The 25,000-nt window shown below is 37.7% G+C and overlaps 2 protein-coding genes across 3 annotated transcripts in view; one reads left to right on the top strand and one right to left on the bottom strand.

Annotated features, from left to right (window-relative positions):
* The window catches only part of LOC138019999 (phosphatidate cytidylyltransferase 1-like), a 27,676-nt gene extending 11,305 nt beyond the window's left edge, over positions 1-16,371 (top strand). Inside the window, exons 8-17 of one of the 2 annotated variants that reach the window (XR_011126293.1) lie at positions 24-106; positions 2,502-2,557; positions 2,678-2,709; positions 7,409-7,477; positions 8,064-8,111; positions 8,776-8,880; positions 10,007-10,141; positions 11,072-11,175; positions 14,278-15,030; positions 15,197-16,371. Coding sequence is in view for 1 of the 2 variants with exons in the window: in XM_068866985.1 (XP_068723086.1) it covers positions 24-106; positions 2,502-2,557; positions 2,678-2,709; positions 7,409-7,477; positions 8,064-8,111; positions 8,776-8,880; positions 10,007-10,141; positions 11,072-11,175; positions 14,278-14,392 (747 nt within the window). In the remaining variant the exon portion in view is untranslated. Of the gene's footprint in view, positions 1-23; positions 107-2,501; positions 2,558-2,677; positions 2,710-7,408; positions 7,478-8,063; positions 8,112-8,775; positions 8,881-10,006; positions 10,142-11,071; positions 11,176-14,277 lie in introns of both variants that reach the window. The other variant, XM_068866985.1, reaches the window with a different exon arrangement.
* Positions 16,372-18,285: 1,914 nt separating this feature from the next.
* On the bottom strand, positions 18,286-23,116 carry LOC138020002 (proliferating cell nuclear antigen-like). The gene is made up of 6 exons (XM_068866987.1): positions 22,723-23,116; positions 21,863-21,930; positions 20,107-20,301; positions 19,851-19,919; positions 18,927-19,018; positions 18,286-18,541 (listed from the first exon to the last, which is right to left on the bottom strand). The coding sequence occupies exons 1-6, from the start codon at positions 23,039-23,041 to the stop codon at positions 18,487-18,489; spliced, it is 798 nt and encodes a 265-aa protein (XP_068723088.1). The 5' UTR covers positions 23,042-23,116; the 3' UTR covers positions 18,286-18,486.
* Positions 23,117-25,000: the final 1,884 nt, after the last annotated feature.

Here is a 25,000-nt window from a genome sequence, read left to right as displayed (position 1 = left end):
ATTTTTCTGCTTTATTTTAACAGTTTGCCTGGACCCATGTGACACTGTTGATTGTGGTAACTCAGTCACATTTTATTATTCAAACCCTGTTTGAGGGACTTATTTGGTGAGTGAATTACAAGCCGATTGGTCCAATCAGTCCATCCACTTTGCTACTCAATTATTGCCAATATCAACTCTGTGGTCAAAACTTGGTTTTCGTGTGTCTTAATCACTCACTGAAAAAGCAACCAAATGTCCCAATTAACCCTTTGATGTCCAAACCGGCCTAAACCGGCCAGACTTAGTATTTACTTTGTCTTATGCCAGACGATTTTACTCGTCAATGGGGATCCCCTGGGAGTCACTGGGTTAATCGAGTTTCTGAATGCAAGACCCTTGAGCCATGAATAACAAAAACAGAAAGGCTTGGAGGAAAATAATGCATCAGCTAGAGATGCAACCTTTTATGAACTTAAACTAAGGTCCAAGAATAGGCTTTATGGTCACATTTCACAGCTCTTTTCTGTTTTCTTTGTCTCACAAGTCTCAAGGAAGAGTTCTAAACAAAAACACAAATTATTTAAATTTAATGGTAAAGGCTTGTAGCCATGTGTGAAATGTCAAATGAAGCCTATTCCCCTCGACTTATACATGGGTCAAATATCTATTTAGCCAAGTTCCACCTAATTAATTTATTCAGAATTAGCATACATGTAATAATGTATACCATAGTGGGTATAATGAACGCATTATATCAGGTTGGCTTTTCATTTGTTGACAATTATTGCAGTTCCAGTTGAAATGAAAAGTGATTTGTCTAAGTCTAACTGTTGACAATACCCACTCGCACAATTCTGAAATAGAGATCTGCATGTACACTGTATCCACAGTTCCTGAAATTAAGTCTAAGAAGTACAAGATTAGTATCCCAATTACATGTGTAACTTGGAAGTTAAAGACTCAGCTCTGTCCAAAGGCATCTGCATGCCTTTGTTTCTGTTTTCTTTTGCTTGATGCAGCCTTTTTGGAGAAAATAAGTCTGTGATAATTGTGTGCAAATGGAAGAAAAGTTTCCTTGAAGAATAGAAAATAATGTATATTTCCAATAAATAATTAAAAGGAAAGTGCTGCTCTCATACTGATAATCGGGTTTCCTCACCTAACGCGGCCCACATCACGACATATAAAACATTCTTGCAAAAAGAACAATATGAAAAAGAAAATACTGGTCAGTACTATTGTTATGTCCGATACTATACAATGTACATTGTGGCGAGTCAGTTGTTCTTATAAACTCTCTGCTACAACCATTGTGATCAAGTTACGTACAAAAACATTGAGGTTGCACATCTTGGTCAATATCGGGGATGTTTGACCCCAGTATTAGCTTTACAAAAAACAAAATCATTTCAACCATGGGTTGTAATAATTGATGCGAGATCAAGATTTCCAGAACAACTTCCGAAAATATTAAACAGAAAAAAAAGCATTAGAGAACAAAAATAATGTCAGAAATGTAGCTCCCTCAGTACAAGCAAAGACTTTAGGAAATGAAACTGGTTAATTTATCAATGAGCGCGTTTGAATGACCCTATTCCGGAATAAGAATACGTGGAGTGATGATTAGAACGGTATGTTTGACGCGTTTCGAAGCAGCAAGGACAATAAAAATATGTTTAAAATAGCATTTTAGCAGATGTTTCACAATGTTAATGTGAATCTCCGTAAAAATGAAGGATTTCTAACTTATATTCCATGTATTCCTATTCCTGAATACGGTCAATCGAACACACCCTAAATAATCATTGAACTCCAGTGATCTTAAACTGACTTGTGTGGCTCAGGTCTCTTGAGGTCTTCCTTCAGATATCTGCAAGTTGCCATTGTCACTTAATCATTCAAGGTTCAACTGCTCAATCATCCACAGGTATTTTTCACCGTGGACATGGCAAATTCATGGCCGATTAAATCAACAAAACTGCCGATTAGCAACAAAATAATACACATTCAAGGCAAAAGGAAAAATAACACTATTAATACTAATCCAGCACTAAATTTGAACACATGCCTCCGATTGTGAGGGATTCAAAAGCACAGTAATTATGATAGAGACATACCACTATCAATGGAGGTTTTGTGGTCCATGAAACCTGTGCCGAGGCATGCTATGCATGCCTTTCAACAGAGAGTCTTTTAAGAAAATTGAGAAAATTTCGTGTTTTTTTACCATCCAAAACGAGAAGTTGACTTATGAACAGGATCAACTTATACCCAGGTTAATATAATCATGGTACAATGTACATGTACAGTATTTCTGAAAGGGAAAAAGAGACCCTTTAAAAAAGGACAAAAGTATGCGTATGCCAACATGTTTACAAATGGTCAAAAGAAGCACCGTCAAATTGGTGTACATGTACACTGTATGATAAGATATTAGACAAGAATTGGGAATCACTTTCTTTGTTGCTACAGTAAATATAATTATCATTATTCATTTGTATTAATTTTTTTAAATGCAGGTTCTTCCTTCCAGTTAGTATGGTGATTTGTAATGATATCTTTGCCTACATCTTTGGTAAGATCATTTTGTCCTACCCAGAGCTCTTTTATTATATAAATTAGGGGTTTATGGATGTGCACTTTTTGAACCTCCAGGGCCACTGAATTCCCAATGGGCTTTTTGTTGAATTTGTAGGGTTCTTCTTTGGCCGTACACCTCTCATCAAGGTAGGTTTTCTCAATAATTTTTTTTTATATTAGTATGTACTGGTAGTTAGATCCAGGGAATAATTTTATGGTTGAAGGCTTGTTTTAATAATAATAATGATAATTTAATTCTTATATTGCGCACTTTCCACGAAATGATCAAGCGCGCATTATATGATTTCTATCTATAATAATTAAATACAGGGTATCTAAATAACAATTATTAAAATATGCTGTGATAAAATTGAAATATACAATTGAAATATACAATACTATGTTAAGATACTAATAATTATCATGATAAAATTTAATAAAAAGCTTCCTTAAAGAGGTACGTTTTCAGATGGCACTTAAAATCCCTAGATCTGTAATAGAACGAATCTCACGCTGTAATACATTTCAAAGTGCTGGAGCTGCGACCTGGAACGATCTGTCTCCTAATGTAACCCTACTTCTGTAAGTTGGCATTGCTAGCAACAAACCATCCGAGGAGGATCTTAAATTATAATTTCCAGCTCTTTTAATTGACACAAGTTCTCTTAACTACATTGGCGCGATTCCATGGATGACCTTAAAAACAAATAGTAGAATGTTAAAACTAATGCATTGCCTAACCGGTAGCTTGTGCAGCGCGTACAGCAACGGTGTTATGCGACAGTAGCCTGGCGCGCGACAAACTATGTAGTCTTGCTGCGGCATTTGAAACGTGCTGAACCTTATTCAGGTGAGAAGCTGGCTAACCATATAAAAGACTACGCGTGAGGTAACAAACGCATGTACGAGGGCTTTAGTGGTATCTGTACTTAAAAACCTAGGGATCCCACTTATAATTTTTTATTATGCAAATGACCCAAGATTTTGCGCAACTGATTTCGCCTCTACGACTGTGTCACCTACAGTAATATCATTCAAGTTGACTTGCTGAACTGTTGCCTAGTACGTATAGGGTAAGCATCAGTTCAGTCATATCATCGTTTAACACCAGTCGGTCCTCAATCATCCAGTTCCTCAAGTCATGTATGCAATTGTGCATAGCATTTTGCGCGGCCTCATCCTTCCCTTGCACAGCAGGTCTGAATGCCAAATACAGCTGTGTGTCATCTGCGTAGCAGTGTACACTTCGGAGATGCTTACTGACGATATCAAACAGCTTACTGGTGTAGACCGTAAAGAGAAGAGGCCCGAGACAACTCCCTTGAGGAACTCCTTGTCTGAGTGGAAAAGCAGATGATAGGCCATCATTTACAGTGACATGCTGTGTACGATCTGCAAGGTACAATGCAAACCATTCGAATGCCTTGCCATCCACACCAAATCTTGACTTTAAACGATTTAGAAGAGTGTTGTGTCGAACAGTGTCAAAAGCCGCTCTAAGGTCAAGGAGAACTAACAAAGTGACCTTTTGCACCTCCATATTAAACAAAATATCATTCTTGACTTTGAGCAGTGCTGACTCAGTGCTATGGTTGTGCTTACAATTATGCGGACTGGAGAGGCATATGCAAATCATTAGTTGTCATATGGTCAATGAGCTGATTTCTCTGACAATTTGGAAACATAAGGGAGGTTGCTAACAGGGTGGAAGTTATTGAAAGTGATGTCAAGTCCACACATTTTAAGCAGTGGTTTTAGTAAAGCCTCCTACCAATCGCTAGCGAATTCGCCAGATTCGAAAGACAAGGTAATCATGTTCGTGATCACAGGTAACAGCACATCCAAAACCTCTGGGACTACCGAAGTAGGCATTGGATCCAGCAGACATGTTTTCTTGCCAGCTTTCTTGATGAGCTCAGAGACTTGCTCTTGAGACAACGTTTTAAAATTGGCAAATGTGACACCTGCACATGTATCAGAATCAGTGCGCTCCTTTTCTCCGGCTTTTGACATCTCCAAAGAGCTCTGCATATCAATTAACTGATAAATTTTATCCATCTTCTGCATAAAGAAATCATTGGCAAGGCCATCTGGAGCTATATCCTTTGGAAACAACACCTCGGACGGTTCGCAGAGCAGCGACTTGGTGGAACGAAACAAGTTCCGTTGATTTGAACTGTTCTGAGCTATGATAAGTATAATACTCACAGCGCATGCCATTCATAACAAATGTTGGGCGATTTTGTGCGCCTTTGAAAGCATGAAAGTCCTACTGGGATGTCCTTCGCCATTTTTTTCCGCCTTCCGCCTTGTCCTTATAGCACACTTAATCTCACTGTTAAATCACGACAAGCACTGCCTACAGACAACCATTTTCTCCTTCATCAGCGCATGCTTATCCAGAAGAGATGTTAGTGTTGAATTGTAACTGGATGTTAGTTCATTAAGGTCACTGTATTCTCTTGTGCAAAGTTCGGATTTTTCCACATCCTGGCATAAAGGGTCAAAATCAGTTGCCTTGAGTTGACCATAACAAATATTCTTTGCAACACAATCAGGCTTTGCACTGTTAAGAGAACACAAAACAGATCAGTGGTCTGAGAGATATTGGTCGGCCACGAGGATGCTGGAGATGACTGGTTCATTCTCACGCGTTATCATCAAATCAAGCACATGGCCGCTCACATGAGTTGGTACATTCACATGCTGCTTCAGTCCCAATGACTCTAGTAAATCCAGAAATGCTGTTTCCACATGGAAATTACAGTCTCCAGTTAGAATAAGAGACTCCAGGGATAGAATAATAATTATTGTCTTTAGATAAGAGCCAAACTCCTCAAAAAACACACGAGGCGCAGTGGGGTGTGCTTCAGGATACGGTGGGCGATAAACAACAACTAACTTTTAATAGCCCTTAGTGATTTAAAACTAACTCGCCACTCTGAAAACTCAAAAGACAATTTCTCCCCTGGAGCAATCTTTTTCACATCGATGGCTCCGTTGAACCATAATAGTTCACACACCACCCATTCCAATCTTGGTGAATGAATGAATGAGATTGTGGGGAATAAATCTCAAGTTTTGCTGAAGTATCCTTCTCTGTGAACCAGGTTTCAGTGAGCGCAAATATATATCCATATCAGTGGAGCTGATGTATTCCCGTAAACAAGCAGTTTTGGACTTTGGCAAAGAGTTAGCCTTGGTGAACGGTCCTTTTGTGTTGGCAACAATGGACTATGTTCAGCAACAATGCAGTTGGTAGTTCAGCGAGAGGTGTCAGAGTGAATAAATTCACTGACTTCAGAATGCAAATTATAATTACCAGTCTCCTTGTTCACATTTTGCTCCAAAACCCCAGAATAACATCCCATTTGAATTAATGGTTGCCTTGAATTTGATACGAGTGTAGCTATAGCTCTCCTTTTCAAATGCCCACCCATTTTCCTGGGCTAGTTGGTTTCATTCGGGCTTGTCCAAACTACAGGGAAAAATAGTTGCGAGATGGACATGGTCGAAAAGATTTAGACTGCAGAAATTTTAGTGGTTTTATATTCGATGGTCATTAATCTTTCACGGAGAATTCACACTTAAGAGTTTTATAGAAAAACTAGGTTAACTTTTTCTTCATCTGTCTTTTGGCGTGCCTTTTACCGTTAACTTTTGGCTGTTTTGATACTTTTTGGTGCAAATGTAAGGCAAAGAAAATTTTGACCGGGCATCAGACTAGACTGAAACGAAGAGGAATTATTATGTTCAGCGGAAACAACATGTTCAGTCCTTGCTTAGTGAGTGGAATAGGTGGTTGCTTAGTGCAACTTCAAGACATACATGACATACTGGTACATTATTATTTTGTAGTTAGTTTTTTGCAGACTATTAAACTAAAGGAGAAACAATTGAGTTTTACTCAAGAGTGTGTTTTGTACATTGAAACCACCTTTTTATCTTTCAACTTAAATTATCACCACGGGACAGGACATTACAAGCCCTCCTTATCCCCTCTCCCACTCCTAAAGGGCCACTGCTGGCACGTCATTTGGGTGACCCCTAAAATTGTCTACATGACCCCCGACTTAATTAAGGGCCCACTGACGTATTTTTTGGGGTGCGTTGCTAAGGATGTAATGGTTAAGTAATTTGAGAGAATTTGGCATTATTTTGGTCAGTTTCCAACTTTTGTAAGCCAATGACCCTAAATATGACGTCATGCCACGCCCATGGTCACATGACCAATTTAAAAAAACCCTAAATTTGTCTCCGTGCTACGCAATTTGGGTATTTAATCGATGGTTTGATAATTTGTATTCATTTTTGTATCCAGCCAGGCATGGTTTTACTTTTATTTTGAAAAATGTTCTTTTTAAAGACATAAACGATACTGAAATACCCATAACTTTTTCAGAAAAGATGATTTGAAAGAATCAATGCTTAGCTATATTCTGTATTTGGAGGTGAAACGTGCCGTGCAAAAAAAATTAATTAAATTTAAAGACTGCCGGAATTTTAGCTTTTTCTCAAACCAGAAGTCAGTTCGTTTCCACATGTGCAGTTGATCTGAGAACGAGCGCGAGGAAGGGCGAGGAAAAACCTTCGATGAAAGCAACAGTTCGTGTGGTGACTTTTTGCTTGTGAGTGGGTTTTCTTGTCAGCTCATGATATGTCGACGTCACTTACCGGAACATTTCACTTCCTAAGCAACGCGTGAAAAATCAGTCTGTGGGCCCTTAAATAAATTGACTAGAATGCTGAGTGTGGTAGGTTTAATGACCCCTAAGATAATATTTTATTGGAACACTGTATTGTAAAGGGATCACTTTGCTTATTTGTGTCTTTTGTGATATTGTAGCTGTCTCCCAAGAAAACATGGGAAGGGTTCATTGGAGGTGGAGTGACAACTGTCATCTATGGCTGGCTGGTGAGTCTGAGCTTTTTGCTAACCAATACATGTACAACCAATAATTTAGGATGGGGCAGTGTAGCCCAGTGGTTAGGACGCTTGCCTTGAGATCCGGAGTTCCCGGGTTCAAGACCCGTTCTGATCATTTGTTGAATTTGTTCCAGATAGTCCCTGGTTCAACTTCCTGGCCGCACTTGTAAATAGCCAACTGGTTTGGTTCTGGCCAGTTGGGATTCTTGACAGTTGTATTTGTGTTCTGTCGTTTCGTTGATTGTGTTTCATTGGCCCTGAAAAGCGCCTATGGGGAGTGGTCAATTAAAGGGGCTAGGTCACACAATGTTGCAAGCGACTCCATCAAAAAGCAAATAATACAAGAGTCTTGTTATGAAGCAAGCCGTTGATTGGATGATATGAAAAAGGTGGGGAAAATCTGTTGGTGTTCATGGTATGATTGTCCTCACTACAAAAGTGTAACCATTTTGGAGTGTACATGAAAGTACTGGTATAATGAAATATTAGCAAAATACTGTTAGGTGTTTACTGCTTACTCAGGTACCATACCTTCTGATTACATCATTTTTTGCTTGTGTCCTGTTCTTTTTAGGTTTCTCATTTCATGTGTCAGTACCAATATTTTGTTTGTCCTATTGAGGTAAGAGTTTTTGTACAGTTTGCCCAATATTATTTCCTACCATCTGGATGTGAATTTGACCCCTAAACCTCCCTCCCGGCATTTCCTGGGCCTTTGAACCCCCTACCCCTCTGGAATTTCCAAGTCCCTCTTTTGGGTGGTTCTGGATATTTTCTGGAGTCACACCACTTAAACAAGCAGGCTCAAAAATAAGGAGAATTGGTGTCTGAACTACATGTATGGTCGCAGACATTTCCATGTTATATCTTTCCCGTCACCAGAGTCTCGGATCTTATGACCTGAGGCTCTGGAAAACTCTATTTAGGAGGAGAGCAAGTGTCGTAGGGTTCTTATGGCCAAAACTGGCTATTTGAACCTTATCGTGCCTCCTGACTCCTAGTGCTAACATTAATGCACCCATCAGAGACGCTTTTCATTGTTCTTCACGAAAACCAACGAGAAGACACTTTGGTTCATGGTACTGTCCCTCAGTCATCAAAAGAGAAGAGCTCTGGGGTTAGATTGCATGTTACATGTGTGTTTCGTTTAAATTTCATCAACATTCCTCCTCTCCTTTGAGTTTCTTAATCTTTTTGTTTTTGTCTGTAACTCTGATACTGGTGCTGTGACATTTTTGTGTACCAATAATATTAAACGTACTTGCTAATCCATGCTGTTGTTACAGTTCAGTGGCTCAATCACAGATTTCAAGACTGCATGTGAACCTTCATCTCTATACAAGCTCACAGCCTTTAACATCCCAGCACCAGTCAAGTACCTTCTTGGTTTTGTAAGTACTGTACATGAATTCGTCCTTAGGCTAACAGTAATGATTTTTTGTGTAAGAAGAGATAAAAATGATGGGCTTTCAGAATAATTCTCACAATGGGTCAAGTTTAGTATTGTAAAGAAGAGTTTCATTGCACATACAGTGTATACAAGTGCACAATTTCTGAAGTAATAATAACAATAATCATCATCACTTGATAAAAGTCTAGATGTCATTTTGCTGCACAAAATGAAATCAAAGGAAATTCAAGCCAATCAAAGCAAAAAATAATGTTAATGTTATCGTTAGTTTTTGATGAAAGGGGAAAGCCACAGCACTGATAAAAAACCTTCTCAGAGCAGTCTGAGCAGAGAACCAAGAAACTCAAACCACATAATGACATTTACCCTGGGTTGACTTGAATCCTCACCATGCACAAACAGTTAATGGGGACAGTTTTTCAGTGAGTGATTAACCCATTGACTCCCAGGGGTTCCCCATTGACAAGTAAAATCGTCTGGCGTTAGGCAGAGTAATTAAAATACCAAGTCTGGGTGGTTTAGGCCGGTTTGGACGTCAAAGGGTTAAGATATTTGTGTAACAGAGGCTAAAGCTGCAAAATGCCCTAGACATAAGATTTTGTTGTTCCACAAAAATATTTACATTCGATCAATAACGAAAAGAAAAATTATGCGAAAACAAATTGTTTATTCTGCTCTTGTGTTTTATGACTTATGATAATTCAGATATTGGAGCTGTATAAATTTTATCAGACTGTATCTTCTAACTATTAAAAAGAAATGATGTCAATTAATTTTTGGCCTCATGTAGTATGCGTAGTAATACCTTTATCAATACAGGCAAAATTGTACTTTTTTATTATTGATCAAGACAGTCTGATGCTTTAAAATAATAGTTTACACGATCTTTAAATTTATTTTCATTAATGATTAAAATTAATGATGAATTAACCTAATTTACTGAAATCTTACTTCAATTTAATTTAATTTAATTTAATTAAGAACAATTGTTGCCAAAACTCTCTTTAGATACAGTCTTTTTGATCCTATACGTGAATTTAGACATAATATTAATTTTAGTTTTGAAAAAAAGCATGGCATTGTATTCTGCACTGTTTGGTTTGCAGGGAGGTTTGTCTCAAGATGATGTCTGGTTGTATCCCATGCAGTTTCACTCCATTATTCTCTCTCTGTTCAGTTCGCTGATTGCTCCATTTGGTGGATTCTTTGCCAGTGGATTCAAAAGAGCTTTCAAAGTCAAGGTAGCAAATTCAAGTGCTGCTATTTTGATAAAGGCTTTTTGAGAGCCATGCATTTTAAGTTTGGAAAAAACTTGTAAACTGAAAGTTCTATAATTATATCCGTCTTCAACTGGAAATATCTAATATGTTATTAACAGACCTTAAATTACTCTTCTGGGAACATCTTTTCAAGGAGGCTTGATAGGTATCTATAAAGCTGTTGGCAAAGTGCACACAACAAGAGGTGCATGCCACACTTATTAAAGCTTTTAACACAAGGTGATTAATCAGAAGAAGTGCAAACATTCAGGTCTAGAAATCAGAACAACAATAACAAAAAAATTATTTCTAATTTGGAGAACCAACAAACTTTTATGGTGAATTGTAACTGTTCGAACTTTGAATTGTTCTTTATTAGTCTCTTAATAGTGTAAGAATATTATTCATTATTCTTGATAATGAGAACAGTTACTGTACAATAATGTCTCCTCAAATTCTACCAATACTGTTCTTTTGTCTGAAAGTGAAATTGCATTTACAATCGTCAAATTCTGCTATTCTGTCTGATTTCCAGTGATTATTATTTTAGTCTTGAAAATCCTGAGAGCTGAAATTTTCACCTGAAATTCAACAGAGTGAAATTTTTTTGGACCTACAATCCTAGAGAAAATTAATAACATTGTTGGGACAGTCTTCTAAATGACTCTCTTTCCTGGTTATCCCATTTAACTTTGCCCCTCCCCTACCCCCTCAAAACAATGTTGGCACCAACTAAGGATGATGATCAACAACAGGACCCTGTAACTCCTTCCTGCAAATAGTTCAAAAGGAGTATGTAAGTTTGAATCCTGGCCGAGACTCTGGTTTTTCACTTGTCCTTGTGCCTGTGTACCATCCTTTTCATAGTTTAACTTCAATAGTTGCATCTCAAACTTCTTTTTTAACTTGAAGGACTTTGGTGACACAATTCCTGGCCATGGTGGTTTAATGGACCGTTTTGATTGTCAGTTACTCATGGCTACTTTTGTTTATGTGTATCACAACACTTTCATTCGGTGAGTAAAAATGGCATAAAGCAGTAAGAGAGGTTACTTACAAAAACATGCATCTTATTCGATGGTTTAACATATAATACGCGCGGATATTTTGCGAGTTGCGTAGTATTTTTCCGAGCCCCACAGAGGCAAAGAAAAATACCAACAATGAGCAAAATGTCCGCGAGTATTATAATTATTATGTTAAACCATCGAATAAGAGATTTATTATTCCACTATACAAAAAGGTGTTATTTTGCTTCAATTTTATTTGGTAAGAGTGTTTCTAAAAAAATGCATCATCTGTCCTTCAGGGCGCTTGCGAACGATGTAAACGGCACAGAAAGCCAGCCAAATGTCCTTTATTTGATTGTATAAACGAAATGACGAGAGACAAGCGATGACAAGCTAAATTCTCGGGCTTTGTATCGTGTTGAAAACAATTTCGTTCATCGAAAACTCCAGTTCCGTCCGTATTTGCTCTGTTCTACAGTGTAATACCGTCTCATATTTTGAGCGTTCTCTTGACCAAATATGGTAAAATGACATAGTAGTTGAATACTAAAGCATGGTATTCAACATGGTGTTGAGGTGCAAGCAGCCCTGGTCCTCTGTTACCAATAAAAATAATCCCCTTAAAGTGCTACTATGATAAAAAAATCACTTCTTTCAAATTTTCTTCACAGTTTGAAAGGACGGTTGCTTAACACTTGACTGGCAAAAGTTTGAGCCTTGATTTTTATCCAAAAGCTGTTTACTCTGACTGTAAGATTTGGATTTCATGGTCTGCCATTACTCATGTTCCATTCTGACCAATTGGACCTCAGAGCATGTCAGAGGGTTGGATCTAAGGGAAAGTGATGTCATTTACCTAAATGCAGCTTCTATAAAAATCTGAAAGTCCAAAGTACCCGTGCAGCATATTAATTCCGCCCTTTTTGTAACACATGCATTGCATTCGTAAACTATTGAGTCTTTGACGTCATTTTCCCCTTGATCCAGCTCTCTCAAGATTTGAAAGTTAGTAATGGGGGACCATTGAAAAGGAAAACTGCAGTTTAAATAAATAGGCATCTTTTTTTAAATCAAGGCTTAAAACTTTGGTCACTTAACTGTTTACTTAACATAGTTTTGAAATAAAAATAAAAATTGATTTTTTTGTCACAGTATCACTTTGAATAATAATAATAATAATTATAATTAATTATTATGATCACCAAGATGTAGGCCTGGCATTCTGCTAGCATCCTTTGAAGAAGGCAAAGGTACTTAAAATATTATTGATACCCAAAATTAGATACGTTTTTTAGAAGATTGGTCAGGGTTTGCACATAATATGTAGACTAAGCCAAGCCTAAAAGCAGAGCTCCCTTGGTTATTTATTCTTACTGCCTGTAGTGTTAGTGAAAATAAAAGGTTTCAAATTGTCTGTGTTGCCGGTTGCTGCTTTAATAGTTAAGTAATTTTCTTTGCTTTCTTCTATAGAAAAATTCATTGCTTAACTAGTGAATTCCACTGTACATTTTACGCTAAAAACCGACATCGCATCAATCACGAAGCCATGAGTATGATATCGGTTTTTCGAGTGAAATTTACTTTTGGAATTCACCAGTTTGGCAAAGAATTTTTTTTGAAATGCATGAGTTTGAAGAGAAAACAAACACACCCTCAGCGAGCGATTGGAAAAGGAAAAATCCATTTCAGGGTCAACTGGAATCACGCTAAAATTAGAAGCCATTAAAAAAGTTTTGTCAGTTCAAGGTCAAGTTCAAGTTTTACTGATGTACTTTATTCCACTTTATCTCTGAATATGAGATCATTCAAATTTTGATGTATTTCATTCAAACACGCCAGGTTGGCGTGGAACAAGAATCGGCAAAGTACAGAAATGCAACCAATAAAGAACGAACTTCAAACAAAATCGCTCCAACACTTAAATAACGTTTAGGTGCTTTAAACAAACTTCTGAAAATACAAGCTAGTGAAATTGCCCCCTAATTTTACGAGAACTCATTGTGATTACATGTAACATAAGGGCAAAGTTTTCTTGTCACTGTCGACGCACATCAAAAACCAGTTGGGCAAACTGATTAAAAAGCACTTGTTGGATTTAGGCATCATGTAACCTTATCAGCGCTTCTAAAGATATGCCAAAAATTGCAATACAGAGAAAAAAGCAGCTCCAAGCAAATTAAAAATAAACACTCAGCTTTAAGTTTACATGCTTGACTTGAATAGCTTAACTTGAATAGCTGCGTAGCCACCTGAGTGTGGACCACAGCTATCATGATAATTATGTCAAACTGGATTGAAACCAGCAAAAAATGCAGAAAGAAAACATTTTCGAAACCATTTTCAACATGAACATGAAAAGAATTGACTGTTTAAGAACTATAGTTGACATAGTATGATCATGTAGCCGCGTTGAGCCACAGAAAGCACGCGAAAAATGAAGTCTTACTTATGTTTAGGTTAGGTAACCTGGGTTGAGCCTTCAAGCCAATCGAAAACCAGTACCTGATCAGCGGTCAACTTCAAAAAACAGCTGACCTCTATGAGCTCTGAGCTTGAGCCCACAATATGGTCGCAGATACCTTATTTTGACAGGTGTCAATTGATCAAAACATGGATGTCCAATATCAAAGATGTATGCTATAAACTAGCATGATACTGGTCACATTGGCCATACATGGATGGGTGGACGTACGTACGTACATACAAGTCATACGGACGGTCGATCACATCATGGCTATAAAACCAAAATTTCTCACATCAATGGGTTACCATATTATTTCTTAGCTATGGTGCTGCGCGCCAAAGGCGCGCACGGAGCTCCACTATAATGTTTTCTGAAAATTGGTGAGATTGGTTAACCCATTGACCCCCAGGGGTTCCCCATTGACAAGTACAATAAACTGGCGTTAGAGTAAAATACTGGCCGGTTTAGGCTGGTTTGGACGTCAAAGGGTTAAGCCACTGGACCAATGTAGCTGATATACGCATCATTCTGTACAATGTCTCGAATGTAACTCTCACAAAGACTCCTTTAGACATACTTCAGTTGTCACAAGGATTGCAGAAATTTTTTGTTTGTTATTCTAATTTTTAATTTTTTGTCCTCAGTGCACCACAACCCCACAAAGTTTTGCAGCAAGTGCTGTCATTGATGCCAGAGCATCAGTTGAGTGTCTACAAAGAGCTCCAGTCCAGCTTGCTCAAGAGGGGGCTATTGAAATGACGAACCTTGTACAAGCCAGAGCACACTTGGCCTTTTTTGCTGAACCAGGGTTTTAGTATTATAGTTTTCTTTGTCTCTCCAACAAAGAATCTCTGAAATTAGAATTAGTGCAGCAGCTACATGTAGTTAAAGGTGTTAGTGTGCAACCTTGCTCGAACGAAGAGAACAGGTTGTGTTCATATTACCTCATTGGCTCTGCATAGTCCCGGGGAAAAACCTGTTCCTGTGGTTGGCAAATTTGAATAACGAAAGCAATGTTTGTAAACAGATATCTCCCATATTGATTTTTAAAGCAATTTGATAACTAAGAGGTGCAATAAATGTTACTATCTGGGTTTTCTGCAGACAATAATTTCGGAGTCACAGCTTTTTTTTTTGGTGTTTTTTTTTTTGGCTTAATTGATGACCTGAGTGCAAAAAAAATTGAATTTAAGAAAATACGGGTGGTAACATATGGCCCTCAAACTCGATTAGTTAAGGTATTAATAGACTGATGTGTTTTTACAAGACTTAAACTCCTCTGCAAACCTTGTTGATTGACTGAAAACTTGTGGGCAAATTCAGGGGGAATTGCTTGTTTTTATTTTAGTAAAGGCAAGATTTATCTGTTGTCTGTATCTCTGATTGCAGAATAGACTGCAAGCAGTCCCTTCATAAATCAGTCGAGTTTTGTCACACAATCGAGTAAAAAGACCGAGGGAGGCTCCTATTCCCAAGGCTCCCTCGGTCTTTTTATTCGATTGCGTGACAAAATAAAACACATGACTGCCTCAGAAAAGCGGGCCGCTCAACTGATTTATGAAGGGACTGCTCACGGTCTAATTGCTGAATATAGGGCTGTATAAATCCTTATCATCCGATAACTGAAGTTTTTTTTGTTACAACTGGTATGTTCTTTATACTTTTTTTGGAGGAGATTTACAACAAGTGCTCCTTTATAACACAGGCAGGACAAGTCGGCCAGAGTGAAATTTTCATTTTTTTTTTTCTTTTTGAGGGGTGAATACTGTGATTTGAATCATTTAGTAATTTTGTGTACTTCCTGCTTTTTTTTTTTTACACATTGCAAGATTTGTGCAGAACATTTTGATATTTAGTAACACAATAATTATTCAAGTTATATACCTAGACTTTCGCTCAATAAAACAAGCACTGTGATTTGTTGATTCTTGGTCATGTGCCCGTGATCAAATTCAAATGTAACCTGACCGGGATACAATTCCACAGTTGTTGCCTGCTCCAGATGTTTTGCTGCAATTGTTGAAGGAAACGTCTAAATTTCATAACAAAGCACTCAATGTATGGTCCCTCTGGAAACTAGTTAGTTTTGTTTCCCCCGGGACCATGCATTAAGTGTATATTGTATGACAGCTCTGAATCAAAAGGAAGTACATGTGTAGGATAAATGCTGGGTTTATCAAAGTATTAGAAAGGGATATGAGAGGTTTGGCCAAGTTTGGTTTAACATTCTACATTTTAAATGTGAAATTAAAACCGTTTTCTTTCAATCATCCACCGAATATAATTTGTTAATTAAACTCTGACTTATATGCATAAATCATTAATATAATGTTGAACTACTAACTGATTAAGACTTTGGTTTAAGTGAAGTCAATCAAATCAGCTCACATGAAGAGAACCAACCAACTCAATCAAAACATATGATAATAACATAGTTTACCATTCCACTAAAAAAGCAAATGTTGGAGTGTATTTATTGTTGTATGGTAATATTTTATTGAAATTTTGTAAGGGCTTCAGTTCATCATTACATCTGTTGATCTGAACTGCATCTTAAAAGGTTTGTTTTGATAAAGTTGAAACTGTAACAAAAATGAATCAACAGATGTATATACTTTGTATCCTGATTTCATTTTGTACTACTACAACTAATAATAATGTCACCTAATGGGTTAACTTTAATTTGAAACTGCTGTATTTAGTTTTAGAACAAGGAATAAAATAGTTCCAAGCCAGAACAAGTCCAATTTTTGTTTATTTTCGTTTGATTCAGTGTTACCATCAAACTGCTTTATCTGACCATGAGCTATATATTTTTTTTTTTACATTGTCATGGAGGCGTCCTTGAAATTGATTGAGATGTGAATGACAAAACGATGGTCAAACATTTGCAACACCACTGGAAAGTAATCAGTGTTTTGCAGTAAACTGGCCTTTGATTAGAAGTCAGGATTTAACCCATGGCCTCTGCAAGCAGGTCAATGGGCCATTTCCGAGTTGCTGTTTGTCTCGGTTTCGAAGTGAGTCTTGGTGCTCAACTATTGTAAGAGAAATGAGCTTGATTTGCATAAGACGCAACTCATTTCTATTTAAATGGTTGTGCACCAGAACGCACTTTGAAACTGAGGCATGCAGCAACTCGGAAATGAGCTATTTGTTGGGCTTGTGTGTTCCCGTAAAAGGAATGACAAATGAAAGCCAATCCCACCTTAGTGGCTTTGTAGCTCGGCAGGTAGAACATTGCACTGGCATCACAGAGGTCATGGGTTTGAATCCCGTTGAAGCTGCATGAATTTTTCAAGTGCAAAGATCACTTATCCTGTCTCGAGCCCCCATTTCAAACATACGTTTCTTTCATTAATTAACTTATCAGGGAAAGCGTCACAATAACATTGACACAGGTGGGCTTACAGTAATTTGCCAAATGAAAGATGTGAAACTAAGGTAATTACTTTTGCAAAAGGTAATTTTGGTCACATTACTATTTTGCAAAATAAGGCGTGTGCAAGCGTAAATTGCCTCGTAGGCCAAAAACAGTTTGTTCCGCAAAAATATTAATAGTGATCAAAATAATACATTTTGCAAAAGTATTTTATTTCATTTTGCAAATTAATGTAAGCCGCACAGGTGCCACAGGCAAAACAAACCTCGAGTGCTACATGTATTTACAGGGGTCTAAACTTTAATGCCCTTCTGAGATATTGGAGACTTATGGGAGCTGGGCCATTTAATTAAACTACAATGGAAGTTCACGTGACTCAGTTTGATATGACAAACCTGATTTTTTTGGCTATTGAAAACTCTTGTGACACGCTAGCCTGAGCCTTACCAGACAACTGCAGGGATCAAAACTTTTGTAGTTTGGAAATACCCACTTAAAGATATGCAATGCCCCATTACCACTGGCCATGTCAGATTAAGTAGTAAAACTCTACTTGTTCCCATCCACACAGACATGTGTACAGAGATGCACATTTCAACCTTCCATGAGAGTTACCAAAATTAACATTTCAAAAAAATTCCATACAGGGGAATGTACAACAAACATGTCTTTTCTCATTTCAAGGGTTTCTGAGGAGCTAATATGATTCAAGGGGCTCAGTAAACAGAATTTCCTTTTGTTAACCCATTGACTCCCAGGGGTTCCCCATTGACAAGTATAATCGTCTGGCATTAGACAGTAAAATACTAAGTCTGGCCGGTTTAGATGTCAAAGGGTTAAGGAAACGTAAAAAAACCCAATAGTTCTGTTTGCTTGGGTCTGAAGAATAAATGGGCAAACAGTTAAATGAATAATGCATAATCTTTTAATTTTAATATCCTTGTCTTTGTCATGTGACCAATGGTACATCAGTCCTCTCTACTATTAATTTTTGGCTTTTCATACGGCATGTGCATAAGAGTTCTTGAGATGCCATAGCACCTCCTTTCAAATGCCACTTACTGCATGATAAAAAAACAAGGAAAGGGAAAACCCAAAATGAGGTTTGCAATCCCAATAAAATAAAAGTGGTGAGGAAGAAACTTTAACAACCTCTACATCCCTTCAAAAACCCCTGTAATGAACCCAATGACTCCTAGGTTTTACTCCATCTAATGCCAGACAATTTCACTGGTAAATGGGTTAACAAACTCTACATCCACTCAGACTATTTAAAGTGTAACATTTTTATTCTTTTCATAACTAGTCAGTGGTCAAACGTAAGTACACATTAAACAATTCTTTAAAGGTCTGAAAAATGTCCATTTAATTGCCACAGCTGTTATCTTCTCTGTGGTTTATATACATCTTCACAGTAATAAAAGAGTAGTTTTAGAAGAACTATGATACACAGTGAAAAAAAGGTTACTATCTAGTCTTCAGTGGTCATTGGATCCTCTTCGTCGATCTTTGGAGCAAGGTAATATCTAAAAAGAGAAAAATCATCCTCACATCATTCATTCACTAGCTTTTGTTATATACCATGATTCTAATTCTTGTTCTCTTCTCCTTTTTCATGAGTGAGACTTTCACTCAACAAAACAAGCACTTTGCTTGGTTGATTCTCGGTCACATACTCCTGATCAAATTTGGTATCCAGACTGTGATAAAATAGACCCATATCACTCAATGTGCAAACAATAGATTTTGCACGTCTAACCTATCATTGAATGATCAGTGTGAGGCTGGACATGCAAAGACAGGGCCTTTTTTCTCCACTGACTCCAAAATGGTCACCAAGTGATATAGGTGAATTCTGCAGTTGTGCTTTTACAGGAAGGGAAGTAACATGCAAGTGTACATTTGTCTTACTTGAGGTTGCCAAGTTCACCGATGCGATAATCAAGAACCAGTGGAACATCCTCCTTTAAAGACATTGTAACTTTGCCGGAAAGTGGAGTTGCCTGAAATTAAAACGAAAATCATGAATTTCACAGAGAGGGTTAACTTTTACAACAAAGGTAAACTTAACCAGGGTTCGTGCTCGATTTTGTCTGTAAAATTCCAGGAGTATTCAAGAAGTTTTCAAGAACAAAAAATCGAGTTTTCAAGAGTCTTTATAAGAAGATTTCTATGCCATACATGGTGTTTCAGTGTTTTCTTTGCTGAAAAAGCCTCCCTTGATATTCCTTACCACATCTTGCAAGTTGAGTGCACGCATGGACATTTTAATTTTAGGTTTTAATGTTTCCCTAATATTCAATTTTGGGCTCAGTTTTTGAAATGTCTCTTTTAACTTAGCATGATGCAATCTCAACAATTTTCACCCAAGCAAAAATTCAAGGAGTTTTCAAGCAGTTTTCCGTAAAATCCTTTTTTTCAAGGGCTTTTCAAGTGCCCTTGAAGTCTAAAATTAAATTCCAGGGCTTTTCAAGGACTTCAAGGGGCTGCACGAACCCTGTTAACTTATAGTTACACTTCCAATAATTATTTATTACGGTAATTATTTTTTAGGATTATTTTTTAGGATTAACCCCACAAATGACCCTGGGATGCATTAGACAGATTAAAATCTGTTGAGTCTCACTCCAAGGCATCAGTGGGTTAACATGCCACTTTGCTCTTAGTAATGAATTATCATTGCCCATCTTCCAAGTTGTACCAAATCAGTATACATTCCCTCATTTCCTTCATGGAATTTTGGCTGACGTAATCAGCATACTTTACAGAGAATTGTGACACAAAATTCCCAAAATTAACGATGAACTCAAACAAATACATGGTAACACTTCTTACCTTAGTAAAAAAGTTCAGATATCTTAGAGCAAAAGTGAGCTCTACTGGTTCATTCAATTCAATGGAAACCTGTGAAGAATGTTAAAATAAAATAAAGAAAACAACAGTAAAAATTACTTTATTGTCAAGTTAAAAAAGTTAATTACAACTGTGAAAACAACAATTACAGCTGTAGGTGAGAGCTCCCAGAGACCGCACCCATCCTGGCTTTCCTAAAAAAATTTCAATGTCTTAAATGTACAATGTAGCATCTAACCTGATCGTCTTCCTTGTCGACACTTGCACTTTGTTTGAGAAGAATGTTTCCATCTCCTAAATCTCCATGAGCTGAAAACTTCACTCCTTCTTTTGTACAGTTTATTTTAACAGAGTCACCAATCTGAGTCAAGTCGCGGCATATTCTTTGGAATTCAGACGATGGCATATGTATGACAGCATCATATTCTTGTTCCTAATAAGGACAAAAATATATAAAGGTAAATCTCTCAAGTGCGAGACAAACAGGTCATAAAAATACAAATAGCAAAGTGGGGACAGAGAGGAAAGTAAGAAATTATAAATATTTGTCCACAGCATTAAATTTTAACAGAGAATTTGTTCCTCGTAAAATAATAATGGTTAAACCATTCTTACGATAAAGCCGGTGATACACGGTTCAACATATGTTGATCAACAAATGTTGCAGTGCAGCTGTTGTTCAACAAATGTTGAACAGTGTGTCCACAGGTAACCCAGGCTCAGGTAGCCCAGTGGATTCATGGTTTAGAGAAATTCCTGTTCCACGAACCTGGAGTGTTTATTTAGCGACTGGATTCGATTTTCACTAAAAAAAATCCTGCTTGTTTTGGGTCGATCAGAGTCCTTAAGCTGGCTTCTGTCTCCTACCTTGTCACTATACTATGAAGGAAGGTGAACGGGGACCATTTTTCCCGAAACTTTGTGTACCTATTAAAGACAACAGCTCACCACATGGTAAGTTTTATCGATTTTTATTTCCATTTTCTAGCAAATTTTCAGACCTAAACTTCTCCTCATATGTTCTCTATATTTTAATACCTACGTGACGCACACAGTGAGCCTGGGTTACCTGTGGTGTGTCATGCCATGTTGAGTGTTCAAATATGTCATTCAACACGTTGAACGTTGTTGAATGAAAATAGAGACCAGCTCTATTCAGTTCAACACGTCTGTGCAACATTGTTCAACATTTTGTTGAGCAACAAATGTTGCAAGATGTTGAACCATGTGTCATTGGCTTTAGACAGATAAAAACACTGCTTAAGTACTTAGACATATTCCATTAGTCCTCAATTTGAAAGTTTTGACCAAAGCCAGCCATTAAAGGGCACTAAAGTTATGAAGTTAACAGTATTATACTGTCTGCAAAAAAGGGATCCAGGGGCTCATTTCTCGAAAGTCCTGAAACTTTACGGCCATTTTTGGGTGTCACAATTCCCTTTGTGTCTCAAGAACAGAGAGGATTTAAGTCATCAAACTTCAGTCATTTTGCTTTTTATTACCTTGAAAACTTGTTATAAGCTTGGCTTCCAAAACATGTGGTAGGCAGTTTCACAAATGGCTTTTCAGGGCCAAAATGTTTTCGAGAATTTCAAGAAACAGGCCACATGAGAGATTGATAAGCCATAAAAATCGTTTCCTTCTTTTTTTTAATCACAAGCTAGACCTCATTTTGGACAATTACTTTAAAAGTCTGATGGAACTTCAATTGAAACTAAGAAAGTGTTGTGTGGATTATGGATCAATTGAGCGAATGATACTCCCACTTAACATGAAAAATTGTGAGGTTCTTCCATTTATTTTATCTGCTAACCCAAACTCTAAATTTATTTCATTACTACTTTTACGGGAAGCAGAAGCCCAACAGATTGACCTAGTTTCAAAGGATGTGGCTTTGTGGCCCTGTCAACCAAGTGTTGCACAAATATCAATGGTAATGCTTTCAAAGCCTTGATCTTTCTATGAAGGCTCCCAATAATTAATCTATAACTTACTGGGATTCCAAGATGCTCACTGTCAATATCCAGAAGTTTCATGTTGTAATCACATACCCTTTCCTGATCTGAAACAAGAACACAAAAAACACTTCACTTAATCAAATCTTTGGCATGACATTCTAAGGATTTGTCTGATCTCTCAAATTTTACCAGCCCCACTCGCAAGGTTCACATGATACCACACAATGTCATTCCAAAACAAGTTTCCCTTCAGAATACAGTTTATAGATGACTAATCAACAATGACAGGCTTCTCACAATTTTTAATACTGGATCAAAGACAGGGATAGCCAATGTTTTACAAGTAATGTTGAGCCATGTACATGCACCATTAGCCCCAGAATACACAGTTTGTGCTTTCATCTTGCAATGGAGTATTTCAATATTTAGATTACACCAGAAGGAAATCATTGTCAAACCTAATTCAATTTGGGTTGGAAACTGGAAGGAACTTGAATAGTACAAGATCCCAATTTCATGTCAGTATCACACAAATTGAGAAGGAATGAGCTTCTCCTGAAATTAAAGTACGGTAATTCTGGTATTAAATGACATGTCTCTTATGGAGATTCGATGTTTGGGGACCGAACCAAGCGTAAAACACATAATATATTTGGACAGATAACAGGCATGTTAAGATTTGATTTATGAGAAACTATAATGATCTGGTCATCTACTGTGGAGCTTGAAGAATGCCCAAGTTAACCACTAAAACTTATCTTTTCACCATAAAATTAACTGATACTGGGATTAGGTATCAGGAACTAAATCTGGCTGGCCATGTCTAATGCAGAGCTGTGACAGAGTGTTGGTCAAAGCTCATGGAAAATAGAGTTTAAGGGTAATATATTACTTACTAGGGCTTTCAAAAATAAAGGAAACTGTGTCAGTGGATTCCTCTGCTCTGACAGTAATGCTGTCGTCATTACTTGCACATTTTAGAATTTTCGACAATGAAGCGGTCTCCATGCCAAGGATTATGTTCCTGTCGCATCTGAATGGATCAAACCCTTCACTGCTTAATGAGATTGACACCAAGCTAACGTGACTGCTGTCCATAGCCTGAACAGAAATACCAGTACTAGAACATTCCCAGTTTGCACTGGGAACTAAGTCTTTGATGGCGTCAAGGATCTTTTTGAGGAGACTTCCCTGTGTAAGCTTTGCTTCGAACATTTTGAGCCAGAAAAGAAAACTTGATGAAACTGTTCTTGATAGCCTAAGGATTTACCTAAAAACAGGGAATTATAAATGTAATTAGCAAATGGTAGAAAGAATATACAGGCCAGAGGGTCAGGTTGGACAGGAACTTTATATCAGATACATTATCAGTGAAACCGAAAGCACGATTTTTTGTTCAATTACTTTTTCTATTAATGTTTTAAATCTAGAACTGGTTTTTGTGATTCGCAATCAAGTAAATCTTTATTCCTGAAGGGGCGTTCCGTATTGCTAACCATTAGCCAAAAAACCCAAAAGCCACTCTTTAAGGTGAAGGTGTAGAGGATTATCCCTCCACGCGAGATCGTAAAAATAATGGATTTTATCTTATCGAGTGCAAACAATATCCATCTTGGGAGCAGTCAGACAGAATCAACTACATATTAAAAGGTGGTGGCTTCTCTCTGGGACACTGAGGTGATGAAATCAACACAACACCAACTAGATTCTCTTTGATTAAGGCTTCTTCATAATATTCAAGCTTAAAAGCTCATAGCAGTCACTGGTCCTTTGGATGATCAAACTTGTTCACACCGAGTTCCCACCATTCGTAAATGAAGCAAGGATGACAATGTACTATTCTAGGACAACCGATCGACCTCTTTCATTACACGGCATCACCAACCAGCGCTTTTAAAATGACAAGATAATGATATTGTTCACAGAAACGCAAAATACAAGCCACCACATGAGATCGCGTTCTAGATGCTTTGAACTTGGTTAAAATGGCGGGAAAGGCGACGATGGTTCCCGCGAAGAAATTCTTTAAGGCGCAGAAATGGATCAAAAATGGGGAAAATACAGATATTTGAGATCGTGGCAACTACATGAAAAATCCCTCAACGATTTGGAACAAAAAAACCAACTTGATTGCTATCTGTGTAAAAGTAACACATGACGCACTCGTACAGCCTTTAACATCTTCACTTTGTGTCGACAATTTTCCGCAGAAAAAACAATTGCCGCACTTAAATTCAAACTATCATTCCGACATACCGCCAAGGAAACGAAATCTAAGAGATCGAGGGCTGAAATGTAAAAGAAAGGGGACATTTCTTCGATCGTGAATCCTAATATGGCCGCATCGAGCAAGAGGCGCGCAGCTCAGTCGATGCCGATTACGGCAATCTACGGTAGCCTGCCTTGCAATATGCCTAACTAAAATCGGGAGAGTTCTACCGGATCCGAGTTGAATGAAATTGCTCCAGTTTTCGTGATTTCTAAAACCGTTTATATCAAATATTGCTACAAACCAACTTACCTGGGATACTCGACGAAGGAAAGTAAATTATGAGTTACGCGCCAAGATTCTTAGTGTCAAAAGTGCGGGAAATTCAATTTGTGCTTGCTGATTGGTTAAGCAAGGCACGTGACTGATCACGAGTTATTTGAGGGAGCATCCATGAAAACTGAAAAGGATATTGGGAAAATTCGGGCAAGTACAAACTTGCCCAAAAGGACTTGGTTTGGCGTCAGTTCCCGCTTGAACAAGACGAGGTCACTGGCCGGCGGCTCGGTGTTGCCTGCCTAGTCAATTTTCTTGACTCTTTAACTGGTGGTCGAGAAAAGATCTCGCAAAATGACGCCTAAAACAGCTCGTAAGGACCAAAGACAAATGACACAGGACTTGGTTGACACTTTGTTTGATCTTACATTGAGTTATTTGCTTTCAAACTTTATTCAACCGCCGTAATGTATTTATCCTTCTACAGATTGATAACAACAACAACAACGACAGAAGTGGTCTGCCTATGACCGATCATAACAACATCTGCTAGGGAAATCGTGTATGAACGAAGCATCATCCTAGACGAATGCTCATTCGGTCAGACGTCCGCTCTTGTGAATCGAGCGACTTTGCAACCTCGTTCCCAGGGTTTCTCTTCTCTGCCTCCTAATGTCGTTGACAACGAC

Source organism: Montipora capricornis, chromosome 10, assembly GCF_036669925.1.
Source record: "Montipora capricornis isolate CH-2021 chromosome 10, ASM3666992v2, whole genome shotgun sequence".
Classification (NCBI taxonomy): Eukaryota; Metazoa; Cnidaria; class Anthozoa; order Scleractinia; family Acroporidae; genus Montipora; species Montipora capricornis.
This window is presented reverse-complemented; position numbering and strand designations above follow the sequence as displayed.